The 23994-nt window shown below is 35.5% G+C and overlaps 3 protein-coding genes across 4 annotated transcripts; 2 read left to right on the top strand and 1 right to left on the bottom strand.

Moving 5' to 3' along the window:
• The first annotated feature begins 4537 nt into the window (after positions 1–4537).
• Positions 4538–5639, top strand: LOC145611782 (putative calcium-binding protein CML28). The gene has a single exon (XM_081667152.1). The coding sequence runs from the start codon at positions 4643–4645 to the stop codon at positions 5354–5356; it is 714 nt and encodes a 237-aa protein (XP_081523278.1). The 5' UTR covers positions 4538–4642; the 3' UTR covers positions 5357–5639.
• A 1055-nt stretch (positions 5640–6694) lies between these two features.
• LOC145612222 (uncharacterized) lies at positions 6695–14578 on the bottom strand. Of its 2 annotated transcripts, none has more exons than XM_081667601.1 (5): positions 13978–14578; positions 11115–11211; positions 8973–9184; positions 8517–8690; positions 6695–7036 (listed from the first exon to the last, which is right to left on the bottom strand). In XM_081667601.1, the coding sequence occupies exons 1-5, from the start codon at positions 14149–14151 to the stop codon at positions 6950–6952; spliced, it is 744 nt and encodes a 247-aa protein (XP_081523727.1). In that variant the 5' UTR covers positions 14152–14578; the 3' UTR covers positions 6695–6949. The 2 variants fall into 2 exon arrangements, with proteins under 2 accessions (XP_081523727.1, XP_081523726.1); XM_081667600.1 differs by having other exon boundaries at positions 11064–11211; positions 13978–14570.
• Positions 14579–19886: 5308 nt separating this feature from the next.
• On the top strand, positions 19887–23480 carry LOC145612436 (putative serine/threonine-protein kinase PBL11). Its single transcript, XM_081667807.1, has 6 exons — positions 19887–20264; positions 21004–21326; positions 21422–21557; positions 21821–21954; positions 22051–22174; positions 22656–23480. Exons 1-6 carry the CDS (start codon positions 20135–20137, stop codon positions 23117–23119), a joined length of 1311 nt encoding a protein of 436 aa, XP_081523933.1. The 5' UTR covers positions 19887–20134; the 3' UTR covers positions 23120–23480.
• Positions 23481–23994: the final 514 nt, after the last annotated feature.

Raw genomic sequence — 23994 nt, 5'->3', positions numbered from 1 at the left:
AGCTTCATCAGCTTCTATCTCCTCATCGAGATTTGACACCTCTTCAGCCGTTACATGGTTCGTGGAAATAATCTCCTTGTGTTCCTCTATAGCATGGTTTGACGACTCATTTTGGTTGGTGAAAACCACAGTGCGAACTCTTGCCTTTAAAGGTTGTTGCTCAATGATGTCTGTGTCTTGCGTCCTCTTCATACGAGAGGGAACAACACTTTTTGGCTTGTCATTCTTCATGACATTGTCTTCCCTTTTCTTTATGCGACTAAAAGCCGACTGTCTTTGTTCTTTGCTAGAGGCATTTGTCATGCCTACGCGGTTAAAGACAAATACTTTTCGCCTTAAGGGTTGAGAGCTTGAAGTTTCTTCCACCCTACGGTCACATTCTCCAAGCCTATCGAATACTGAGATATGATTCCTCGTGGTAGATGGTTGAAGTCGATCAAATACAGAAGTTTTGGGAGAGGGAACATCATTCTCACCCTCACCGTCCTTGAGTTCCTCAGCAGTAATGTACTGTGAAGAAGAGGTGTCTACTTTACGCCATACACCAATTTTGATTGGCTTGGGGCGCTGAAACCCTAGACCTGCCTTGGATTCTTGATAACTAGAGCCATAGTCAAGCAATTTCTTCTGAGTATCATTGAGTCCGTTGGGTTTAATGTCAATGACTTTACCCATAGGTGTTGGGTTTTCAAAGTCATATCCTGACTTTGCCAATAGCTTGTATGCATTTTGGCCGAACTTTGCTTTATTAAGCTCTTTTGCCTTGGATGACTCTGTTGGCAACTTAAAAATTTGGCTTTGTGTGCCTTTACCGAATGGTACAGTTGTTTTACTCTTCAAACATTGTAGAGTAGTGTCATCAATGGGCTTTGCTACCTTAGCATCGAGGTTAACCTCGCGACACTCACAAGGTGATTCTCCCTCCTTGCGACATGATTTTGGGATGTATCGCAAAATAGGAGTTGTCAACTTTGGCTTTTCTTTTATGACAAGCTGAGAGTCACTCTTTTCCTCCACTTCTACCTTTTGTTGAGGCTTCTCTTCAACATGAGATGTCTTTTCGACATTTGTAGCTAAAGCAATGCTCTCTTTAACTTCTCTTTTTCCCGTTGAAAGGACTTGCGAAGGTAGTATCTCACTTGACGCCTCCTCTTCCTCAAAAAACTTGGCGTCAGCTAAGTAAGAATCTGCTTTGCTAAAGGGTTTGACATCCCCATTTATCTTCTTTTCCCCCCCACGATAGTACTTGAGACATTGATGGAGGGTCGATGCAACAACACCATTCTCATGCAACTAAGGGCGTCCTAGCAACATTTTGTATGATGTCTTGGTGTCAATCACATGAAAGAGAGTCGATGAAGTTAACTCTCCCATTGTGAGTTCTAGGCGTATTATGCCTATTGCACGCTGACTGTCAAGGTTAAATCCTTGGATCACTATGCGACTGTTAGATAGTTCATCCATCTTGATTCCTAACTCTGTCATAGTGGATTTTGGCATGATGTTGACAGCGGATCCACCATCAACTAAAATGCGACTCACTTTTTGTTCGCGGATATACCCTGACACAAACAAAGGTCTATTGTGGGGTTTTGACCCCATCAACAAGTCATCATCTGTGAAAGCTAAGGCTGCGTTGCATGACACACATTTTGTGTCGTCCTCTGCAGGTTCTCCAGCATTTTTCACCTTATCGGCATACAACTCTGGGTGTTGAAGTGCAAGCGATAACTGTTGACACATCTCTTTAGGCAAATGAAAAATTTGCCTCCATCCCATACGTGAAGGAAGAGCATCCAAGACAGTAGATATTTTTGGGTTTACTACCACCTCAGATTGTTGTACAGCTGATTTTGTTGATGTTTCATTATCAACTTGTTCCTCCTCACTTTCCACAAAGGAAACCATATTCGCCGTAACCACAGTAAAGTAGTCTTCCGGGAAATATTCCTCCAAAGTTATGGGAGACAACGGCTCTTGCTCAAGCAAATCTATAGGGAGGACCTTTTGCTTGCTGGCCCCTTTTTCTTTCTTTTTACCCTTTGAATTCTTGGGCTTTCTCTTCTTTTGCTGCTTTTTTCTACGATATGAAGGTTGTGGTTTTGGAGCATGCACATGTTTTCTTGGCCTTCTCCTTGTCACCAATGTCCACCCTTCGTCATCATCTTCATCTTGGGCGTTAACATGTGTTTGGTGTTCAACCTGGGACGAGACTTCATGTCGAATGGGTTAACTCTCCACAAGTATAATTACTGGCACCAAACTTCCAAACTGCAAAGTTTGAGCCTGAAATGATGGTTCAGTAGCTACTGAGGCATGATTTGATGTCACTGGCTCGTCGACATCTAGCTCAATTGTTCCATCCTTTGCCAATTGCATAATTTTCTCCTTAAGTGTTATACACTTTTCAATAGGATGACTAATCAACCTATGATACGGACAATAATTGGGATCGGATGTCTTATTCATTTGCTCAGGTCGCTTTGACTCAGGCAACTCAATGATTTTGTTTTCAAGCAATTTGTCTAGCATGCCAGACAAGTCAGAGTCTGGGAAAGGGTACTTCTTAGCTTGAAGCTCTTTCAAAGTGGGTTTATCTTTCTTGACAAATCTCGAAGATAAACCCTTACTTTCTTCTTTCTTCTTACCCGAAATTTTGATGGGTGCAGAAGAAGTAGTCACAGACAACGTCTCCTTAGTTGAACTTTTGGAGGACTTGTCATTTTTGTAATACTCCTTCTTTTCTTTCTTGGCTTCCAAAGAAAGCCCCTTCTTCTTCTTGTTGTAGGCAATAGAGAGTTCCATGTCATGAGCTCTCGTCGCCAACTCTTGAAAAGATCCTGGTTTGATCCCCTTTAGGATGTAATGTAGTTCCCAACTCATCCCGTTGATGCACATCTCTATGGCAGAGGTTTCAGTCAGCCGATCTTTACATTCCAAACTTAGAGCGCGCCAGCGGTTGATGTAATCAATGACTGGCTCTTCATCCCATTGTGCAGTTTGAGTTAGCTCAGTCATGCTAACAACGCGCTCAGTGCTGAAGAATCGCCCCAAAAATTCCATTTCCATTTGATCCCAACTGTCAATGGACTCAGCCTCTAAGTTGGTGTACCAGTCAAAAGCGGTTCCCTTAAGAGAACGAACGAATTGCTTAACAAGCAAGTCACCCCTGGTACCACCATTGCTGCACGTCTCTATGAAGTGTGCAACATGTTGTTTTGGATTACCCTTTCCATCAAAGAGTTGAAATTTTGGAGGTTGGTATCCGAATGGCATTTTCAGCTCATCTATTCTCCTAGTGTAAGGCTTCACATAACGTCGGCTATTGTACGAACCTCCCCCTCCAAGTTGGCTCTTGACAGCATTGGCTATCATAGCTTGAACTTGTTCGACAGTGATTAAATTGTTTGATCCATTTGGCTTTAATTCCTTTGATTTAATACTACTATCCGAACTGTCATCGCTTTCAGTCTCCATCGATCGTTTTTCAAGCTTTTTTGTCAAAGCAGCAATCTGTTCATTTTGCTGTTTGATTTGAGCATCTTTTTCCTCCCCATCCTTCTTCAGTTGTTCAAGGATACTGCTCATTTCAGCTAGTTGTTGTTTGACCGTCTTAGTATTCGTCACCATAACAGCAACAAAAGTAGGCTCAGGTGAGCTCACACTAAACTCATTGTCATGTCCTTCATCAGAGTGATCAAAGGATGAGTTTGTGTAGGTGATAGGCCTGAACGAACCAAACACAAGACTCTCATATGGTTCGTGAGTGGAGGACGTGACAGACCTCACAGAAACAGCACGATGAGCGCGACTTTTTCGTGCTTTGGTAGGGACTGACGCGGCACACAAGCTTCTTGCGGCAGAGTCAACAACAGCTTGCTTCATCCCTCTAGTAACGATGCCCTCATCAGTTTGGCTGTTAAGCATTTCAGCCAACTCAGCAGCCCTTTGTTGAGCTGTAGCAGAGGTCCTTTCGGCGACAGTGTTCTTTGAGGCCATTTCAATTTTTTTTTGAACGTACGGAAACAGAGATGAGAGGCAGAGATAGTCCCACTGGGCGTGCCAAAATTTGTTTACACAAGAGAATAATACATCAGTTTTACGGTGCACCTAAGCTATATTTTACTTATTTTAATAATTAAAAGATAGTTACGGAGTATTGCTCATTTAATCATCAAATAAGCCAAAAACAATCCTTAATCTATATAAAAAAAAGGCAACATATGATAACACTATCCACAAATTTACATTATAAAAAGAAGCTATTTTTTGTAAAGAAATTTATATTTTGTTATAGGATAAGATATGATATTTTAGATAGTAGACCCAATGAGCATCAATTACTTTGATATCACATGTATTTGAAAGCCATGCCTAAAGAAAGCAGTCATTTACTATTATTATATTTATATCTAACGCGGTTTGTAGGGCATCGAAAAGTCCACGTACCAAACGCGTAATTTGTAGTGCCTTCACTTTAATTACTTGTGTATTATAGTAACATAAAGTGTCAAATAATTTACTTGGTTAAAAAAAAATATCCTTACAAAATTCTCCAAATTTCTGTATATATATTCATCCTCTTTGTTTCTCTTTGTTTTGCTATTCATCTAACAAAATCTTTTTCAAAAAAAAAAAAAAAATGATTGTACCAATACTCATATTAGTATTATCAATTATCTTCATTAGTAGTTTAATAAGCCTTAATTTTCACAACTCTACTAAGAATTTTTTGTTACACGTCAAAAAAGCCTTCTTATCTTCCTCTACTTCTCCCTTGCAACCTATTTCTTCTCCTAAAGAGAATACAAGTGACAACATGGTGATGAACAAGGAGGATGATGATGATCTAAAGCGAGTTTTCGACACGTTTGACAAGAATGGAGACGGGTTTATAACAAAAGAGGAACTCAAAGAGTCACTTAACAACATGGGAATGATAGTGCCAACAAAATATGTAGAAGAAATGGTTGAAAAGTTGGATTCTAACAAAGATGGGTTAGTTGATCTTGGTGAGTTTAGAGAGTTGTATTATGAGTTGGTTAAGGGAAAGAAGAAGAAGACAAATGAAGAAGAAAACAAGGTTAATGATTTTGATTATGAAGATGAAGAAGATTTAAAGGAAGCTTTTAATGTGTTTGATGGAAATAATGATGGATTAATTACAAAGGAAGAATTAGGGTTAGTTTTATCTTCATTAGGGTTAAAAGAAGGAAATTATATAGAAGAAGATTGTAAAGAGATGATTAAGAAGGTAGATGTTGATGGTGATGGTATGGTTAATTTTGATGAGTTCAAGATTATGATGAAATCTTGTTGTAACACTAAATCTTCAAAGGTTGTGCATGTTATATAATTAGCTAATTCTAGGTTTTAGCTTTTAGCTTTATTGCATTGTTAAGTACATGAAACATTGACCTTATGAATGTTTGTGAATTGTGGATAAGATTTTGTAAAGTTTGAGTTCGTAGACTTGGTCAAAGAAGTTGTTAGGGTTAATATTTCTCCAAAACCTCTAGTGTATTTCAAATGTAAGTAATTTAATTGTTTAATAGCCCCATATTGGAGTAACTTCAAGATATTTCAGGGGTGACTTTAAGCATGTTTTTAATTACGAAAAATGATAACCTTATATGTTATGTATAATAAACACTAAAAAGTGAAAGGGGTAGTATCACCCTCAATATTTACCAAGCTTGTTTTAACAACAATCATCAGCAACTCAGCAAGTAATAGAAATATACTCCAACCTTGGGGCATTGTTCAACATGTTCACAACAAATATGAAGTCAAATCATTCTCTGAAGATCAAGCAAAACTTAGGGCCTGTTCTCATTGACTGAACTCAGCTGAACTGAACTGAACTGAACTGAACTCAGCTGAACTGAACTGAACTGAACTGAACTGAAATGAATATTTTATAAGAGAAGGAAATTAGGAGCTGAACTGAACTAAATTGAGCTGAACTGAACTGAACTGAACTCAGCTGAACTGAACTGAACTGAATTTCAACGTAAGAGAACAGGCCCTTAGTAAACCAAAAAGACTTACTTAATACAACCACGGAGTATAAGTTTGCTGGACCAAATTAAGGTGCCCGAGTATTCCTTGGTTTAGAAATTCCCTTAGCTTATTCACTAATCTGGATTGAGGGTTTGTTTACTTCAGCTTAAGTTCTGTTCAAATTTTAATTTTCTGCTCTCATAAAATACGTATGCAATTCAGTTCAGCTCAGTAAATCAGAACAGGCCCTGAGTTGACATGCGTGTACCTCAGCCCAACAGGGCCTTTTGATTTTCACGAGCCTTGTTTACTCAAAACCACCAATACCCTAATGTTGTGCCACAAAGATACAAACGATGACTTTCAATAACATTGTAATTCTAATCTCTTTCAATAACATTTTTCCATCGATTGATTTACACCTTGGCTTGGTTTCATATGTTTCTGAGATTCAATCTTTTTATCTAGTGAGCATGTGCCACTTCTGCATTTTTATTCTATCCTACTTCGTACGAGTATTAGAACTCATCAAAAAAAAAAAAAAAAAAAAAAAAAAAACCTTTTATACAACGGGCTATAAGTTTTGGAAGCTATAATATACTGTATATAAAGTGTTTAGTATAATATTGCACCTAATACAAGATCCAAACAATATAAGTATATTTCATCAATAAAAGGAAAAAAAAAAAAAAAAAAAACAATATAAGTACTCCAATATAACATGTAGTACCAAAAATGCAACACAATTTGTACAAGTCATTGTAAATTTGTAATGTGGGTTTCATGCGATCAAATATTCTAATACAAAGTACCAATATGTGGTTCAAAGAGCAGTTAAATTAAACCTACATCTGAAAACAGTCAAGACCGCATGCTTCAACCAAAAGGAGCTAAAGATTGCAAAGACGATACATTTAAGTTACAATGTGCATTCAATGCCATATTCTTAGAAAATATCAGGATTGAAACGACCAGGTATAGAATTATTTGCTTCAGCCTGCTTCAAGTGCATCGCCAAAGCATAGTTGTTAACCTGATCAAGACAGCACATTGGCTTTGACTATCAGTATACAGAAGTACAACAAGATTATCAAAAAGTTTAACTAAACTCCCTAATTATGGAAAAAGAATCGAATTGTGCAATAAACACAACATTATTTGTATAATCATGTGGATAAGCTCAACAGAAGAAGATTGATCAATCTCCCAAGACTTGAACTATACAAAAAGATTGAAACAAGAATTTTACAGAGGGAGAATTTAAGTCAAATAAAAAATAAAGTCTTGCCTCAAAAGGAAAAAAAAATAAAATAAAGCCAAGGCCTGACAGTTCAACTAATTGAACCAAAACAATATAGACATCTTTATTAGGAACATCAAAAGCCCCTTGGGTAAGTACATCAACGTTTGTGAGTGTGTTTGTGAGGGAGGAGGAGGAGGAGGAGGAGGAGGGGTGTGTGTGTGTGTGTGTGTGTGTGTGTGTGTGTGTGTGTGTGTGTTCTGTTAAGAGGAAAAGAATGAAATATCAAGGTCCCTTGTGTGTGTTGTGTAGAGGAGCAGATATGTAAATATAGTGAAGTGATAGTTCAGAGTTTCAGACTATTCAGAAATTGTTTAAGGCTCACTCTTCAGCGGTTCAGCCAGTAGCTAGTGTTGGAATTATTTATCTTGGAAAGCTGCTATGGTGTTGGAAAATTCTCCAACTAGAAAGCAGGGAACAGTCTCCAATGACAATCCAGTGTTAGTGGGTGTAGTTGCAAGCAAGATGAGGAGTTTGCAACCAACAGATCAACATTTATTCTTGATCCCAATTCTTGAATTCAAAGAAAGACAAATTCAGAGTTCAGCCGATGTACACATATCAGACAAATTGTATTCTGATTCCCACCTTCCTCTCCAATTATTCTTGCAAACGTACTCTCCCCCCCCCCCCCCCCCCTCTCTCGTCATTTTCTCTTCCCTATTTTTATTTTTATGTACCAGTTTACGCTAGACCCTTGTTTCTAGGAGACGTAGTAAATAAATAGAGTGAGGGTTCCTCACTCCCAAAATCTCATTTCACCTACCATACATAGTTTATTTTAAATAAAGTGTAGCTCATACCACTGTGTTAATTAGAGAAGGATTCAGAGGACTATAGCATAGTACACATAGCAAAGTATGACTGGGTGGATTATGTCCAAGGGCAACATAAGCTTTTAAATTGCATTCAATACTTCGGAAGTTTGGAAAATAATATAAAGGCATAAAATATTTCTGTCCATGTATAAGAGGCCAACCACCCATATTTCTGTTTCAAAGCATTCCAAGTTCCAACAGAATAGACCCACTTTCTATAAAGTTAGAGGAAAAATGAGGATAGAAGAAAGGAGGAGATGTAGAAATCTACATAATGAAAGATAAATTTGGTACTAACATAATTCTCTTAAATGACTCCATATTAAATGGTATTCGGCACTCATGGTGAAGAAAATTCTAAAATAATTCCAAATGAAAAAAGTTCTGAGGCTAACCTCCAGTGTTCTTATATGTTCTTGGCACTGGGACAGAAGCTGCTTAAGTTGCTGCACTTCTTGTGACTTGGCTTCAAACTCTTTTTGACGTTCATGTTGAATAGACACAGCACGTTTAAGAATTCCATTTTCCTGAAGTAGAGCTTGAACTTGTTCTTTCAGCATTGAATTCTCCTGAAGGTATCATAATATATAAGTATGGCACAATTACAGCTAACAACCTCTCCACCCTTCAATTTTTCTCCCCTTTTTTTGAGAAGGGGAAGGGTATTGCCCTTTGCGCTGTATAGAAAAATCAAGCGCTTGACAGATACTAGAAGTTAAAGGGAGAGATGAAAGAAACAAGGTGCAAATGACAGCAATCTAACAATTTCATCATTTAATTCCAATAAGTACGAGTCTATGACAATTGACAAGCCTTCCGACTTTTAAAGTTTATGGACATCAAATAAATACCTTCTGAAAATTTTGTGCGGCATCTGCTTTCACATGAGTACATATAGTTTTCTCAAAAGCTTCAAGAGCTCTTGAGGCACGATTTCTTGCATCCTCTACATCAGAAGCAGAGGCCATTTCTCTTACAAAAAGCTCCACCCACTCAGCACCATCCTTCGGGAAATTTTCGGATACTAACGAGTCTTTAGTGGATCCACCTTCATCACCATGTACTACAAAAACAAAATGAACAGGAGAAACAATTCAGTTGTAAAATCGCAAGTATAATATGGATCAAAATTTGTGTAGCTTAAATCTTTCTTTAGTGGATACCATTCACCCAAAAGAACTATTTTCCCCTTTTGTTGAGCAATTCCCATAGAAAGTTGATAACAAGAGAAGAAAAAAAAGCAGTTGAACTATTAACTAGTATAAACAATATACCCCATCAGAAAAAAACAAAATCCGTCAAAACTCAAAGACAGCTAGACAAGTCCAGGGTCTCTATGAAACTAATTAGTACAAAACTTCTTTCTAAAACATAAATCCAGATTATATGAAATCATTCCTGATCTTGATTTTTTTTAGTACATCAAGGTTTCAGTCCAATTTAATTCCAAACAAGAAAACTAGGGACCAAAGCACCAAATAATTCCAATAGTCTTGATAAACCAAACCTAGGAAAAAAGGGGTCATACAGGTATGTAATTCACCCAAAAGGAAATATATATATATACAGTATATATAATTATTGCATCCCTGTTCAAGGTAAAAGGTGCAGAACTTTCAGATACAACTACCCCTTATTAGTCTCCTATTAGTTAGAGGAAAGGCTGTGTATATCTGGACCTCCCTAAGCCACAAGGAAAATTTTCCGAATGCCTTGTCGGCATGTCGCATTAGACTTAAACTTTGTTTGGATAAGAGGAAATAGAGAATAAGGGAGAGGAATAAGCGCCCACGTTTGTTCAACAGCTAAAAACACTGCATATGATTTGCAGAGTGATGGAGAACAAACTATAACAACCCCCCCCCCCCCCCCCCAAGTGTCGCAATTGTCCCCCTCGAAATGTATAGGTATGATTTAATATCACATGCCGATTACAAGATACTGATGGACGTGATGGTGAAAGACTTGCCTTAGAGGAGGGTTATCAGTAGTAATGTAAAGAAAAGATAACTCAAAAGGATCCAAGTAGAAGATTCTAGGCTCCCTTTTACATTTGACACAGACATCATAATATCATAGTTCTTCATTTCCCATTTATCTTTGAGACAGGATAATACTTTCTTCCGTTCTATTTTACTTGATTAATAGCTCCTTGAAATGCAATTTGAGGAACAGATAAAAGAAAATAAACAGATGAAGTACATAACTACTTTCCCATGTTAACCAAAAGCTGGTCAAAACTCTTTATTACTACATTTTCTAATGTACTCAAAGAAAGTCAATGTGGAAAATATTACTAACTGATAATCTGGCTTCAAATGCTTATGTTTATAACTAAAATCTGATTACTTTGACTGGGTTTGTAATGCATACCCAAGATCTGCAAGCACGTTAGGTAAAAGGGCACACAATTTGTGTTCAAAACATTAATGCATGACTAGGTGCTCCATATGAGGTAAATTCGAAGACATGAAACAGCCAAGGAGATAGTAAAGAGATGAGAGACCAGCAGAAAAATGTTGATGGTTGATTCAGTTGCTCTATTTTTTAAAGCATTTTATTTTTTTTATAAAAAGTAAAAAACAAATAATGTTATTACAGGACTAACAAAAGCCGGTGAATTTTGGAGATTTGAACAATTTGTTGGCCAACAATCTAAGCACTGTCATATGTTGGCAACTTTTACTAACTGAACAGCTAGGATTTCTTAAACTGGTCAATCATTATGAGCACTACTAAAAAAGCAAATGGCTGCTGAAGAACTAAAACAAATCACCAAAAGAACTTACCAACAGGGCAACTGAAGGAAAGCTCAAAAACTAAATCTACAAGGTAAAACTACCAGAGCAATATGTTTAAGATTTTGCATAAATCAAAAGATATACAGCATCATTATAATAGCACCAAATAAAGAAAAATCCTAGCAATTATACCATGCCTACCTTGTGGCTTATTGTTTGGTTGTGAATGGGTGTCTGAAGTAGTGGTGGTACCCGGAAAATTTTCAGCAGATCCTAATCGGAGGTCATTCAAACTTTTGATTGCCAAGTCCAAATCGTGTCCACTGTTCTCAAGTGCTTGTTCAATAAGCTGCAGCAACATTCACATAAGTGAAATTAAATAACAATATTATTCATATAATAATATTTTAACAGATATTTAGAAATATAGATAGCCAGAAGTGAAGATCTCAAATCTTCAAAGACATCAGAAAAAGGTGACACATAGCAGCGACAAAAAGAAAAGCACTGAAAGTAGAAACAGCAGATATCAGACCTCAGAGGCACAATATTTTAAATCAAATGGGAGGTCCAATACCGAATGAAACTTTTATAATTAAAACTGACAACATTTTGCAGCTCATCATAATGTTTGCCATAACTCTAAATCCTCTGTTAAAAAAATTCTTAAACAAAGACGATGAATCATCTAATGAAGCATCAAAATTGAGAATAAAATGCAGCCATTCAAAACCAAGGAGACATAACCACAAAACTGATTGTCAAACATGTTCCTCTTCTCTCAAAAATATAAAGAATCACCCTCACAGCTAACTGTAAAATACAATTGGAATGCTTCACATGAGGCCTGAAAGGGTCGCTGAGATTTGGAAAGGTCAAATAATGAATAAGATATTAGAATAAAAAATTCAGGTTTCATCCCAAGGAACAAGATGCAAACAATTATAGATAAATGCAAGCTTTATTTTACAACAGCTACCACATAGCCCCCCTCCCCCCCCCCCCCCCCCCCCACAAAACCCCCAACACCCGCAGCCAGCAACTTTCCAGGCAACTCAACAAAACCATCTAGGTCACATGGTCAACTGAACATAGAGGGTAAAAACCACCCAAGATAAATTCTCTTAATTTGATCATTTACCCCAACAAATTACAAATTAATGAAAATCCTTCCTCTGGATAGGAAATTGGCCACCTTTTTGTGATGAGATAAGGAGACGAAGGAATGGATCCCTAATCCCTAGCCTGAACCATTTACAGGTTGCATCCTGTACCGAATCAGATCGACACACAATACTCCCCTAGATCACTACCCGGAGTCGAGTAAAGGATTGGTAATAATTGAAGATTAGATCTCCAAAAACGGTGACCTAATCTTCAATTATTAAGCAAAATAAAGAAATTATTAAGAAAAAGAATTAAATCAAACTATTTTACATCAGAAGATAGATATAATACCCCATGGGAATGCTTCGGAACGTTAAGTGATGACATTGTGCTGCTAATCATGATGTTCTCCAGTAATCAATACCCCCTTCCCTCAACTATCCTAGGATGGAGATGAAGACTCTATCAACTTACAGGATATAATCAAGCCATCCAATACCATGGAGATACGGCCACAAAAAGGATTGTCCATTATAAGAAAAAAATGATTTGATCCATAAAAAAAGATTATTTCCTTCTAAAAGAAACAACAGCTAATTTCTGTAGGGTTATCATCCTAAAAAGCATACTTCTTCCACTCCATTTTACTTGCAACATTATGATTTTGGCACTATTCATACTCTCTTTTAACGTATCAAATTGTGATTTATACGGGGAAAAACATGTAGCTATGTGGTCTTGTTGTATTCGTCTCAATTTGTACTTTATTAATATATGTTTTTCTATAGATTTTACCAAAACGCAACCAAAAATATTAATAGTTTAAATTGTACATTGGCAAGCGTGATACCACTTTTACTACTCCGTAATTTTCAATGTTAGTACCCATCTACCCGACAGTCCTACACAACCTCCCTAATACCAAGAACTTCATATTACAATCAACAAGAAATACACACTTTCAAAGGCTTATCCCTTCCTAAATACAGATTTGACTTTATCATTAAAAAATATACCCTCTCCAAAATCATTGGTCCATTAAATATCAAAGAAATATCAAAGGAATATCAAACACCTAGAATATTAACAGCTTGTGAAGTTTAAAGAGAACTGATTAAGTAGAAAGTTTACACAAAATTCCTGAAAACATCATCATCCTTGCGAATGTGATTTATGTTTAACCATGTTTTATGAGTTCTAGAGAAACAAGTATCCACAAGGTGCATCAATAAAACTTTCAACCAATATTCCTATATAGAATTAACAATTACTCGTATACCATCAAAGGCCAAATGATATCAAGTCAATCGATGAATTACAATAAAACCACTAATTATATTTCGGCGAGCTTCAACAATGATGACCGAGATCGAATTAAGCAAGAATATAGCTAAAACATTACACAAGTCATATCGCTAATTAAATTAAAACCATCCAACAATTTCAATGCCACATTTAACTTTACTTCACTACTTCAGACATGTCGCTAAAACATTACATAAGTCATTTTATACTACATACTACTTAGGGGGTGTTTGGTTCAAGCATATTAGGTATAAGGTATGGGTTTGGAATGACCAAAACCCATACCTTGTGTTTGTTTCTTGAAATTTCATTTTTCAAACCCATACCTCAAACCCCCAAGGTATGGGTTTTTGAAACCCAAGGGAGGAGGTGGGTATGGCTCATACCCATACCTTTAGGTTTAAAATTAAAAGGAAAACCATCATTCCTAGATAAAAACCAAACACATGAAATCAAGTATCAAGTTCCAACCCCATACCACCCAGGTTTCATTCCTCATTCCAAACCCATACCATTGTTTGAACCAAACGCCCCCTTAATCTATACAATATAAAATGAACCCAATATTAATTTATTTAATTAAGATCAAAGATCAAATAAACTATCAATTCAATTCAATTCAATAAAATTAAATAAAATAAAGTATATTACAAAATAGAGAAAATTAATAGCAAAATCAAAGAAGAGAGAAAGAAAAAGAAACCTTCATGTCCATATGAGGAAAAATGGCGATGAGATGATCAATCAAGAATAATGGCGAACCAGAAAATCGAACCGGAGAAGAAGAAGAAGAAGAAGAAAACCGAATTCGCTTCGAAGATGGCGATGGAATTTCCTCGAAAATTGACGATCTCTTCCCACACACTATTGCAGACATGTTGTGGCAAAAAAACCCTAATACTATCGACAATCAAACACAAATTAAAATTATCCCCAAATTATCGATTATTCGCCCAAATTCCTCCAAATTTCTGGCGATTAAAGCTCAAGATTTCAAGTCAAATTAAGGGAAAAATCGAAAATTGAAGGAGAAATTTGGGGCGAAATTAGGTTTTTAGCTTCAACCATTTGTTGATGTTGTTGTTCAAAATATAAGATTGATTAAAATTTAATTTTATCTCTCTTATTTTGGGAGAAGCAATGAGATAACGCCGCGTTTGGTTGGTGCAAAGAAAGATGGTGTGATTAAAAAGTGAAAGTGAAGAAAATGGTGGAAAAAGATTCTCCCTAAATTAAAAAAATGGTGATAGAAAATGGACAAATTTTATTTTATCTTGAGATGAGATTTCTGCAAGTAATGACGTGTTGAGTTAGTGTGGTGAATTGGTGATGATGGAGTAAGAATTTCCACTTTGAGCTTCTTTGTAGATAGAGATGGTTGTTTTCGGATATGGATCGGGCTAGTACAAGGGTCGGTTATATATAACATGAAAAAGACTTGTCATGACATGAGAGGCATGATATATTCAGACAGTAAAAACAAGAAGGGTTGGGCTGGCACAAGGATCGGTTATATATAATACGAAAAAAAACTTGTCATGGCATGAGAGGCATAATATGATCTGACAGTAAAGACAAGAAGGTTGTGTTGCACATGAGTTGCAGTTATGAAAAAGGCACGAATCTCACACTGCATCCCCTTTTCTTGGCTCATTATGTGTAGAGTTTGGTGTTTTTTTTTCCGTTGAGGCTTATATTATGAGAAATAATAGATGCGTGAACGAATTGAGTAAGAATCACTATGTATTACCTCATAAGTCTTGAGGTGAGAGGTGAGTTCTTTGATTGAATCTATCACATATCGAAGTCTACAAGCTAGCTTTATAGATTTTAGTGTTCAATGGTTTTGTGTTAAACAAAATACTTCATAAGTGATAAGAGTCATATATGGTAAATGGTTTAGATCTACGTGAAGCGCATCATAGCATGAATTTATCGAGTTCTATTCATAATCCACTTTTTAAGTTGAGTGCATTAACCATTAGTTCATTCATTAAAAAATTTCATTTGTAAAGTATTGATAACATAAGGTCATAAAATTTCATGGATAAACGAAATAGCTTAATTGAGTTGCACATAAGAAGCTAAAAACTTGAAATATTAAACTAATTAACCGTTAAGTACATCAGATCAGCAATTAATGCACATTTTTGTCATAAATTTCCAAACTTGTACGTACCATTTTAGAAAATGCGTTTAATGACAATTTTTATCTTTCTTAAGGTTGCACTACCTTAGGAGGTTACAAGTTGTTGGCCACCAAATGTAGCAGAGGGCATGGCCATTAGGCTTGATGTGAGGGAGGCCGATATGGGTTAAAGCAGGTTATTGTGGAGTCAGATTGTTAGGTCATTGTTTCAAGGCTTGAGTCTGCTTCTACTTTCTTCACCGATTTGGATAAAATTCTAAATGACATCCTTTTTACTAGTTTACACTTTAATTTTATTAGTTGGTCTCATATAAAACGCGATGGTAACTTTGTTGCTCACCACCTTGCAAAGTTAGTGTCTTTTGGTATAGAACAAGTTTGGGAAACCCATTGTCCTTGTGAGCTTTTCCTGTATTGTCCTTGTGAGCTTTTCCTGTATGTTATTTCGAATTGTTTAGCTTTGAAAATTGATTAATAAAGCACTAACTATTCAAAAAAAAAAAAAAAAAAAAAAAAAAAAAAAAAAAAAAAAAAACCTATATTGCCTTACCTTAGATAAGCATATATATACTAAAATGTTCGATCAATGTATAATCATAAATGAGAAATTTTTTAATAGAGGAGTTAGAACCAAACAAAACTTTACGGGATCAAATTGGTAACTTTTCTCAATTATTGACAAAATCAAGTATCTTATGATCTTATGATTCTTATCCATTGTGATTTGTGACACTCCAAGCCATGTTCGATATTGCACATTGGGAAAATAAGTCAAAGCCATATTAGTAAACTAAATATGTATTCAATTGGGCGTTTACCTAATTCTTACTATAACTGCTTACCTTTATTAATTGTATTTATTCTAATTAGTAAATACTCTACAAATACATAATAGGCATAGATAATGAACTTTTTCTCCCTTTACATCTAAGGGGCCGTTTGATTGGGAGTATTCATCAAAAGGGAAAGGTAATCAACCACCTTGATTCCCTTTGTTGCTGTTTGTTAGCCGCTTTTTACCATTTCCTTTACCCCCTCCATTCCTCCAAGTTGATTCCCCACCCCCTAGGTATTTCCAATTCCTATTCCCTAGCCGCCACCACATCACCACCTTCCTACCTACCCACACCACCGAAAAACCCAACCACCGCACTACCTGACCCTGGCCGCCTATCCCCAGGCCCTCGCCGCCCCTCCCCTCCTCCCGCAAAACTCCCCCTTTCTCTGAAAACCCTAGAAACCCCTCCCTATCCCCGTAAAACCGCCGTCCGCCCATCCCTCCACTATCGAGGGGAGGGGCGGCGAGGGCCTGGAATAGGCGACGAAGTGGTGTGGTGGTGGGGGAGGTGCGGCGTAAGGTGGGGTGGCTAGATGTGGTTGGAAAAGGTAGAAAGTGAAGGAGATATGTTGTTGTGTGGTGGTGGTATGGTGGTGGGACTGGTAGCTTGATTCCCTTTGTTTTTTAAAACAAACAACATAGGAAATTTGAGGGATTTTCATTCCATTCTCTTTCTTTCCCTCTCATTCCATTTCGTTCACCCCATTCCAACCAAACGACCCCTAAATGATTAAATCAAGAACAATGATGTTTTTTTTGTATGACATTGTTTTTATTTAATTTTTTTCCTAGGGTAGATAGCTTAATTTGCAAGTGATTCAACACAAATTCTAACTACTCATCATCTAAGTAAATCTATCAAAGCCCTTTTTACTCTCCTTTTTGCATAAATGGTGAGAGCCCATGTGAGAAGGGCCTACAAACTTAGTGGGGGCAAATGGTATCACGTACTCTTTTCTAGCAAAGGACTATCTAGTCAAGTTGAAAGGCAAAAGGTCTTTGATTTTTTTAGACCAAAAATGTCTATAATGTCCTTGTTGATTTTATGCAAATACTAATAATTTGTGTAGTCTAGTCTCTAGTTACAATTTTTCTTTGAAACCTATGAATGATATTCTCAAAATGTCCACTTTTAATCGGATCTAAGACTTAGCTTAAATATAATAGACAAGGATAGTATAAATTATGGAGAATAGTTTGTCCAATATTAGATAAAAATAATATATATGACGCCTCTATAAAAAAAAAAAAAAATTTAAAAATTATAGGAGGTAGTTTATATTAAATTAAAACGGGAATTACACCTAATAAAGTACTAACAATTAGTCGCAAATCCTTGTGTAAAATGATAAACAAAAATTCCATCTTTTTCAATTACCCTGCTGATTTAACAGTCCATACAACTTAACTAATTTACATAAGTGTTTTTTTTTTTCTTTTTTTATCCATTGAATAAGTGCATTAGACACCTAATTAACGAGCCAAAATAATCTTACTCCGCATATTATATGATCTTCCACCAATCCACCTATTGTTCATATTAAATGTTTAGATCATAAGAGCATGTGCAAATATGTGACTGTAAAAAGAAATGAAAGAAGATATGGGCTATTTATTTGCCTCCATTTAATGGGAGTATGGTTTGCATGACACATTTAATTTATTTTCTTGACTTTAATTTATTTATAAAGAAATTGTAGATTAATAATAAGAGCAGCTAAAAAATATAGTTAGAATCAAATACATTTAAATTATTTTTAAATAATAAATGTTTGTCAATATTTTAACTATGAACAAATAAAATTTGTAAATAATTGATGTTGAAAATACACAATAATAAAACTAACTCTCAGTACATCATTATAATTTGTCTTAAGTACATACATAGGGTCTGTTTTGATCACCTTATTTTCATTTATTTTAAGTTTAATAAATTTAGATAAGTTCATATTAAGATAAATAAGTTAGGTTATTATCAAAGTTTAAATTATAACTAAAATAAGGTTAAATTAATTCACTTAAATTCAGAAAAGTTCAAATCATCAAGAAGGGAAAAATAATTCAGGTAAAATATAATGATAACCATCAAGAAGGGATAAATAATGTAATTTGGTTGACCTAAAATGAGTCGTGTTGTAGATTACTTGATCACATTGTAAAGTTGTAATTTTGTATGACCAATGAGTCAATGACTTCTCTAGTTTTAGTGCTAAATCTACTAATCAACCCACACTCGATCCATATTTTAATACTAGTACAATTGCAATATATACAATATACTAGAGGTCTTTTCTTTTAACAAAATATACTAGAGGCCTATAACTACTAAGGCAAACAAAATAGTGTTTATTATTATTAGCCTTCTATCAAGTTTATCAAATGATCATAACATTTCATCTTATAAAAAAATGGAGATGGATTAGAATACCATTTTTTTTTTATCGTTCTTTAAATTTTAATTTAATATTTTCAATATTCATACATAATATAATATGCTCTATATAAAGTACTCCGTAGTATATATTTTTTTTTTTTTTTTTTTTTTGGAAATATTACGTATATAATAAAGCATACATCGAATGCATTTACTTTTGATATTGTATATAAAAGCTAAATCGTACTATATTATGCATGCAATTCAAAATATATTAAATTTGAAGATGGTGGGGAATCAATGAGATAGGATTGCACTAAATTATGGCTAAATATGCTTCTGACTCTCTTTATCCCAAATTTGACCATAATCCTTTTTCTCTATGCCTTTTATCCTTGTGTGATCTTAAAATCCATCATCTGCTAGTAGGCTTTACCATTTAGTTAGGAGTGCCAAACTGCTAGAGTGATAGGTAGGGCTAATATGAGTTTAGAAAGATTAATACCAATATAACAAAAGCTAATTTCAAGCATAAAAGGACCGTTCTAAACACGTACAATACTTTTAACGTCTGATTGTAAGTAAAAAGATGAGGCATAGGGGTTTAGTCCCATTGGCTTCATTACAAGGGTTTACTAAAGTTGGCTAGCTTTATACCAAAGGTACGAGACTACGGGGTATGCAGGTTTGACCACTCAAGTTATCATATACAAGTCCTTCGTATGTCTCATATGGTTCCACAACAAGAAGAGGTTTTTGCATCGTATTGACAAGATTATCGGTGTGAAAGCACGATACCAGGCATGACTCAATATGTCAAATTGTCAATAATATGAACTACTCTTTCTTAATAATTAATTATTAAGCAGTTGAGCACCAATCCTACCAATTTATACCATAATATGTTCTAATTTTTACCTAACTAGTTTTTTTTCTTCCCTATTTATATCTTAAACGAGCAATATTTTTTCATTTTTTCATTTCCATTTTCTCGTATAAAAACAAAAATTCAAGCAAACAATATTTATACCAATATTAGGAATATTTGCATATCACATATCATCTCTCTCTTTATTTTCTGTATAAAAATAATGGTAATATTTTTATACTTGGTATTACATATACTCGTATCATTACACGGGCTTAAAACTAGTTTATCTCCGATAACCTCCCACACTATATTTTAAACCCACTTTTAAAATAAAGTTTTAGTAACAAAATGAAGTGATGATGGATTGATGGTGATGATTGATGATACCCTGCAATCTCCAACACCAACAAACAACAACAACTTCTTTTTTTTTTCCTTCATTTTTTAATCTCTCTTTCTCATACAATTACTCCCTTTTCCCTCTTTTTTCTATTTCTCTCTCCTCTTTCTTCCCCTGCAATTTTACTGATACATAACTACCCCATGAAAGTCACATCCAATTAGAATTTTTCAGACCAAAAATTCTCCAAAAAATAAAGAGTAAAAGAATTTAATTTAAAGCATAAAAATGGAGAAGAAGAAGAAGTGTGGTTGCTGGGCAGTTTTGCGCAGAAATGTTACAAGTTCTTGCAAACCTTCTCCTAATTCGAAAAACTCTGCTAATTCCATCCCTCGTTCTAGCCTTGTTTATGATGCAGGTCTTTTTTTTTTTTTTTTTTTTGGATTAATTTCTTAATTGTGTTTATTTTTTAATAAATTTTTCTGGGGTGTTTTGATGATCACTGGGTTTATTGAATTTCTGGGTATATTCCTGTTTCTGGGTTTTTGAAGTTGCTTTAATTCTGTGCAAAGTTGTTGTCTTTCTTCTTCTTAATATTCTTATTACTTTTTTTTTTTCCAAAATTTCTAAACATGGGAAGAATTTACTACCCTTTTCTTTTGATTGAGTGTTTTTGCTCAATTTTGATCATCAAACTGCTTAAATTAAAAAAGATCCAAAATTTATACCCAAAATTAGTCAGAATTTAGTTTAAAGTGGTAGTCTTGAAATGGGGTGTGTCAATTTTCACCCTTTATAAAAGTATAACTGTATTTATGTGCAATTTATGGAAATTCCTAAATTTACTATCTTTGGGTCATTTGTAGTTATTTTTTGAAATTGGGTAATCTTGTACTGAAGTAGAATGATCAATTTTACTTCTTTTTTGGCCTGATTTTTAATAAATGCATATTATATGATATGATTATGATGGTGAAATTTACTGTCTTGTGAGTCATTTTCTGCTAGTTTAAGAAATTGGATATCTTTGTACTGAAGTAGAAATATCAATTTCATTTATTTTTGCCTTGATTATCAATAAATGCAGTGTATATGATTATCTGATGAAAATGTAGTTTGAGAGTTGTTTTTAATTTTTCTGTGACTGTGAATTGCAGCTGCTGAAACCAGGTATTTGAATGCTAGTAATAGGGAAATGTGTGTACCAAATGATGATGTTCAACTTCCTATTGAGCCTCCTGATCCACCACCTTCAGAGACCAAACCCCCTCCCCAACTCCTGCAGTTTACATTTCAGGAACTAAAATCCGCCACCGGGAACTTTAGGCCTGATAGCATACTTGGGGAGGGCGGTTTCGGGTTTGTATTTAAGGGGTGGATAGAAGAGAATAGCACATCACCTGCTAAACCGGGGACCGGGATTACTGTTGCTGTCAAAAGTCTGAAGCCTGATGGTTTACAAGGACATAGAGAATGGGTGGTTAGTGTTGATTTAATGAGGTTTGTTGGGTGCATTTTGAAAGTGATTTGTATTATGCAGTGTGCTTAATTCAGTATGTTTGATGTTGATTGTAGGCTGAAGTTGACTTTCTTGGGCAACTCCATCATCCAAATCTTGTTAAGCTTATTGGGTATTGTAGCGAGGATGATCAGAGACTTCTTGTGTACGAGTTTATGACTCGTGGAAGTCTCGAAAACCATCTCTTTCGAAGTATGTTTTCTCTCAATTATTGGGTGTTTTACACATGATTATTAGGCAATTTTGTTAGGATGTCAATTGTCATGTCCTTGTGTTTGTTGAGTAAATTGACCTTGTTAGCTGAATTGCTGCTGACTTTAAGGTTATTCTAACATGATTTTGACCTTTCTTGTATTATAGTATGTTCTTAGTATTTTAAATTAAAATTTGAACTGAAGTTGCTTAACTAATAGGTTGACTTATCTAATAGTTTATGCATTTATCATTCTTTGAAGGAACTATGCCTCTGTCGTGGCCCTGTCGAATGAAGATAGCCCTTGGTGCGGCTAAAGGATTGGCGTTTCTTCATGGGAATGGGGAGCCTGTCATTTATAGAGATTTTAAGACCTCAAATATTTTGCTTGATACGGTATTGTATTGTACTTTGTTAAGAAATTAACTTGATTTTCTCTGTTGATCTATACATACCACTACAGCACTAACTTCAAAGTTTTACATTCTATAGGAGTTCAATGCAAAGCTTTCAGATTTTGGTCTTGCTAAAGCAGGGCCTCAGGGGGATAACACCCATGTTTCTACAAGAGTGGTGGGAACTTATGGTTATGCTGCACCAGAATACGTGATGACAGGTACACATACTATAACCAGAGATAATGCTCATAGATTGATTTAGTTTTTTTATTGCATTTGTATCTTAACTTTCAAGTATTTTGCATTGCTATTTGAATTGATATGTAATGCTGCATTGATCATCTTAACAACGACAGATACATGTAACATTGAATACAAATTGCTAATCTTTGAGTTCACCGGAATTAAGAGTTGCCTTGTATAAAAGTTTACAAATGACTTTGGATTGTTTTAAGGGTTTAAGCCATTAGTTGTATGTCTACGGTCTACCTAGTAGGGTTCAACGCAGTTAAAACTTAAAAGCAATAGACTAATTAGCTCATAGATACACAGGACTCAGCAACTGACATACCCTTGTATGCATTTCTTGTAATTTACTAGTTTTATAACCTAAAATGAGGGGAAAAAACAAAAAAGAGCACAAGAATTAAAGTAGGGACCAAGGTTTATATCCTAATTTGCTTTCATTTCTCTGTTTAGGGCATTTGACATCTAAGAGCGACGTTTACAGCTTTGGTGTAGTGCTACTTGAGATCCTAACCGGGAGGAGATCAATGGACAAGAAACGCCCTAGTGGTGAGCAGAATCTTGTGACTTGGGCTAGACCATATCTAACTGACAAGAGGAAGCTATATCAAATAGTTGATCCTCGTTTGGAGTTGAACTATTCTATTAAAGGTGTGCAAAAGGTCTCTCAGTTGTCTTATAGCTGCCTTAACCGAGACCCTAAATCCCGTCCTTCAATGGATGAAATTGTCAAGGTCCTCATCCCATTGCTAGACCTCAACGACATGGCCATCATATCATATCAATCACGACTATCTCAACCAGGAAGACGAAGGAAGAAATCTGATGGACATGTCCTTAATATGTCCTCCCACCCACTTCAGATTAGAAATATTAGGGACTCTCCCTTGAATTCTGGTAAGCACCGCCCTTGCTAATTCATTGGAATATGATCAAATATTTTTTCTTCGAGTTGTTCCATCAGCTCGAACAATTGTGTTATTGGGAGATTCTCCAAAAGCTTGAGATTGTTGTAATAGGAGGAATCACAATGGAGTTGATCACGTCTAATGATGGCTTCATAGATCCTCCCCCCCCCCCCCCCCCCCCCAAATTTTTTTAGCCTGCATTATAGTTATTGAAATACATAGATGTAATTGTAGCATCTTTTAATTGCGATCTAAGAATCGCTTTGATTTAGTGTGCTAGCTAGCTTGTTTCGATTGAGCTTGGGGATGACCATTTTGCTGGGTTACTTAATACGAAGTATGTGATCAAGATCTTATGATTGTTCTTGGAGCTTATTTCTCCCTTTTGGGAAGGTCTAAACCATCGTGTGCTCATCTCACCAAAATTGCCCATTTTCATAAAGAACATACACCAAAACTACAAAACTATTTTATCCTTACCTCATTGAGGATAATAAGAGTTCAAAAATTATTATGATAAGAATTGAAGAAAAGCAAAGCATAACGTTAGATATCTGATAAAACATTATAAAAAAAAGTATATGTGGACTTTTCAACCACTATATTCTACAATGGTAAGGTTGACCTTGACCAAACTGTTAGAGGATTAACTCAACCAAAAGGTTAAACTGATGATTGAGGTCCAAGAATATGTGTTATACTCTATCACAAACCTCATGGTGTTTTTAGTTCACTAATTGCGAGCCAGATATTTGAGAGTAGGGGGAAGGGTAAGAAAATCTCTACCTCTAAGTACCATAACTTGGTAGGTAAGAAACTTTTTCTTACCAATAAGCTAACACTTGCTTATGTTTAGTACACCAAACCTGCTAACAAGTAAAGTC

The sequence above is a fragment of the Chenopodium album genome, chromosome 24 (assembly GCF_948465745.1).
Source record: "Chenopodium album chromosome 24, dcCheAlbu1.1, whole genome shotgun sequence".
Taxonomy (NCBI): Eukaryota; Viridiplantae; Streptophyta; class Magnoliopsida; order Caryophyllales; family Amaranthaceae; genus Chenopodium; species Chenopodium album.
This window is presented reverse-complemented; position numbering and strand designations above follow the sequence as displayed.

Bases quoted from the DNA above. Each gene is read 5' to 3' on its own strand.
- LOC145611782 (XM_081667152.1), top strand. From the start codon at position 4,643: ATGATTGTACCAATACTCATATTAGTATTATCAATTATCTTCATTAGT.
- LOC145612222 (XM_081667600.1), bottom strand. From the start codon at position 14,151: ATGTCTGCAATAGTGTGTGGGAAGAGATCGTCAATTTTCGAGGAAATT. The intron at 9,185-11,063 runs GTAGGCATGGTA...TTGTTTTTGTAG, and splicing joins ACCAAACAATAAGCCACAAG to TACATGGTGATGAAGGTGGA. The intron at 8,691-8,972 runs GTATTTATTTGA...TGATACCTTCAG, and splicing joins CCGCACAAAATTTTCAGAAG to GAGAATTCAATGCTGAAAGA.
- LOC145612436 (XM_081667807.1), top strand. From the start codon at position 20,135: ATGGAGAAGAAGAAGAAGTGTGGTTGCTGGGCAGTTTTGCGCAGAAAT. The intron at 21,327-21,421 runs GTTAGTGTTGAT...TGTTGATTGTAG, and splicing joins AAGGACATAGAGAATGGGTG to GCTGAAGTTGACTTTCTTGG. The intron at 21,955-22,050 runs GTATTGTATTGT...TACATTCTATAG, and splicing joins CAAATATTTTGCTTGATACG to GAGTTCAATGCAAAGCTTTC.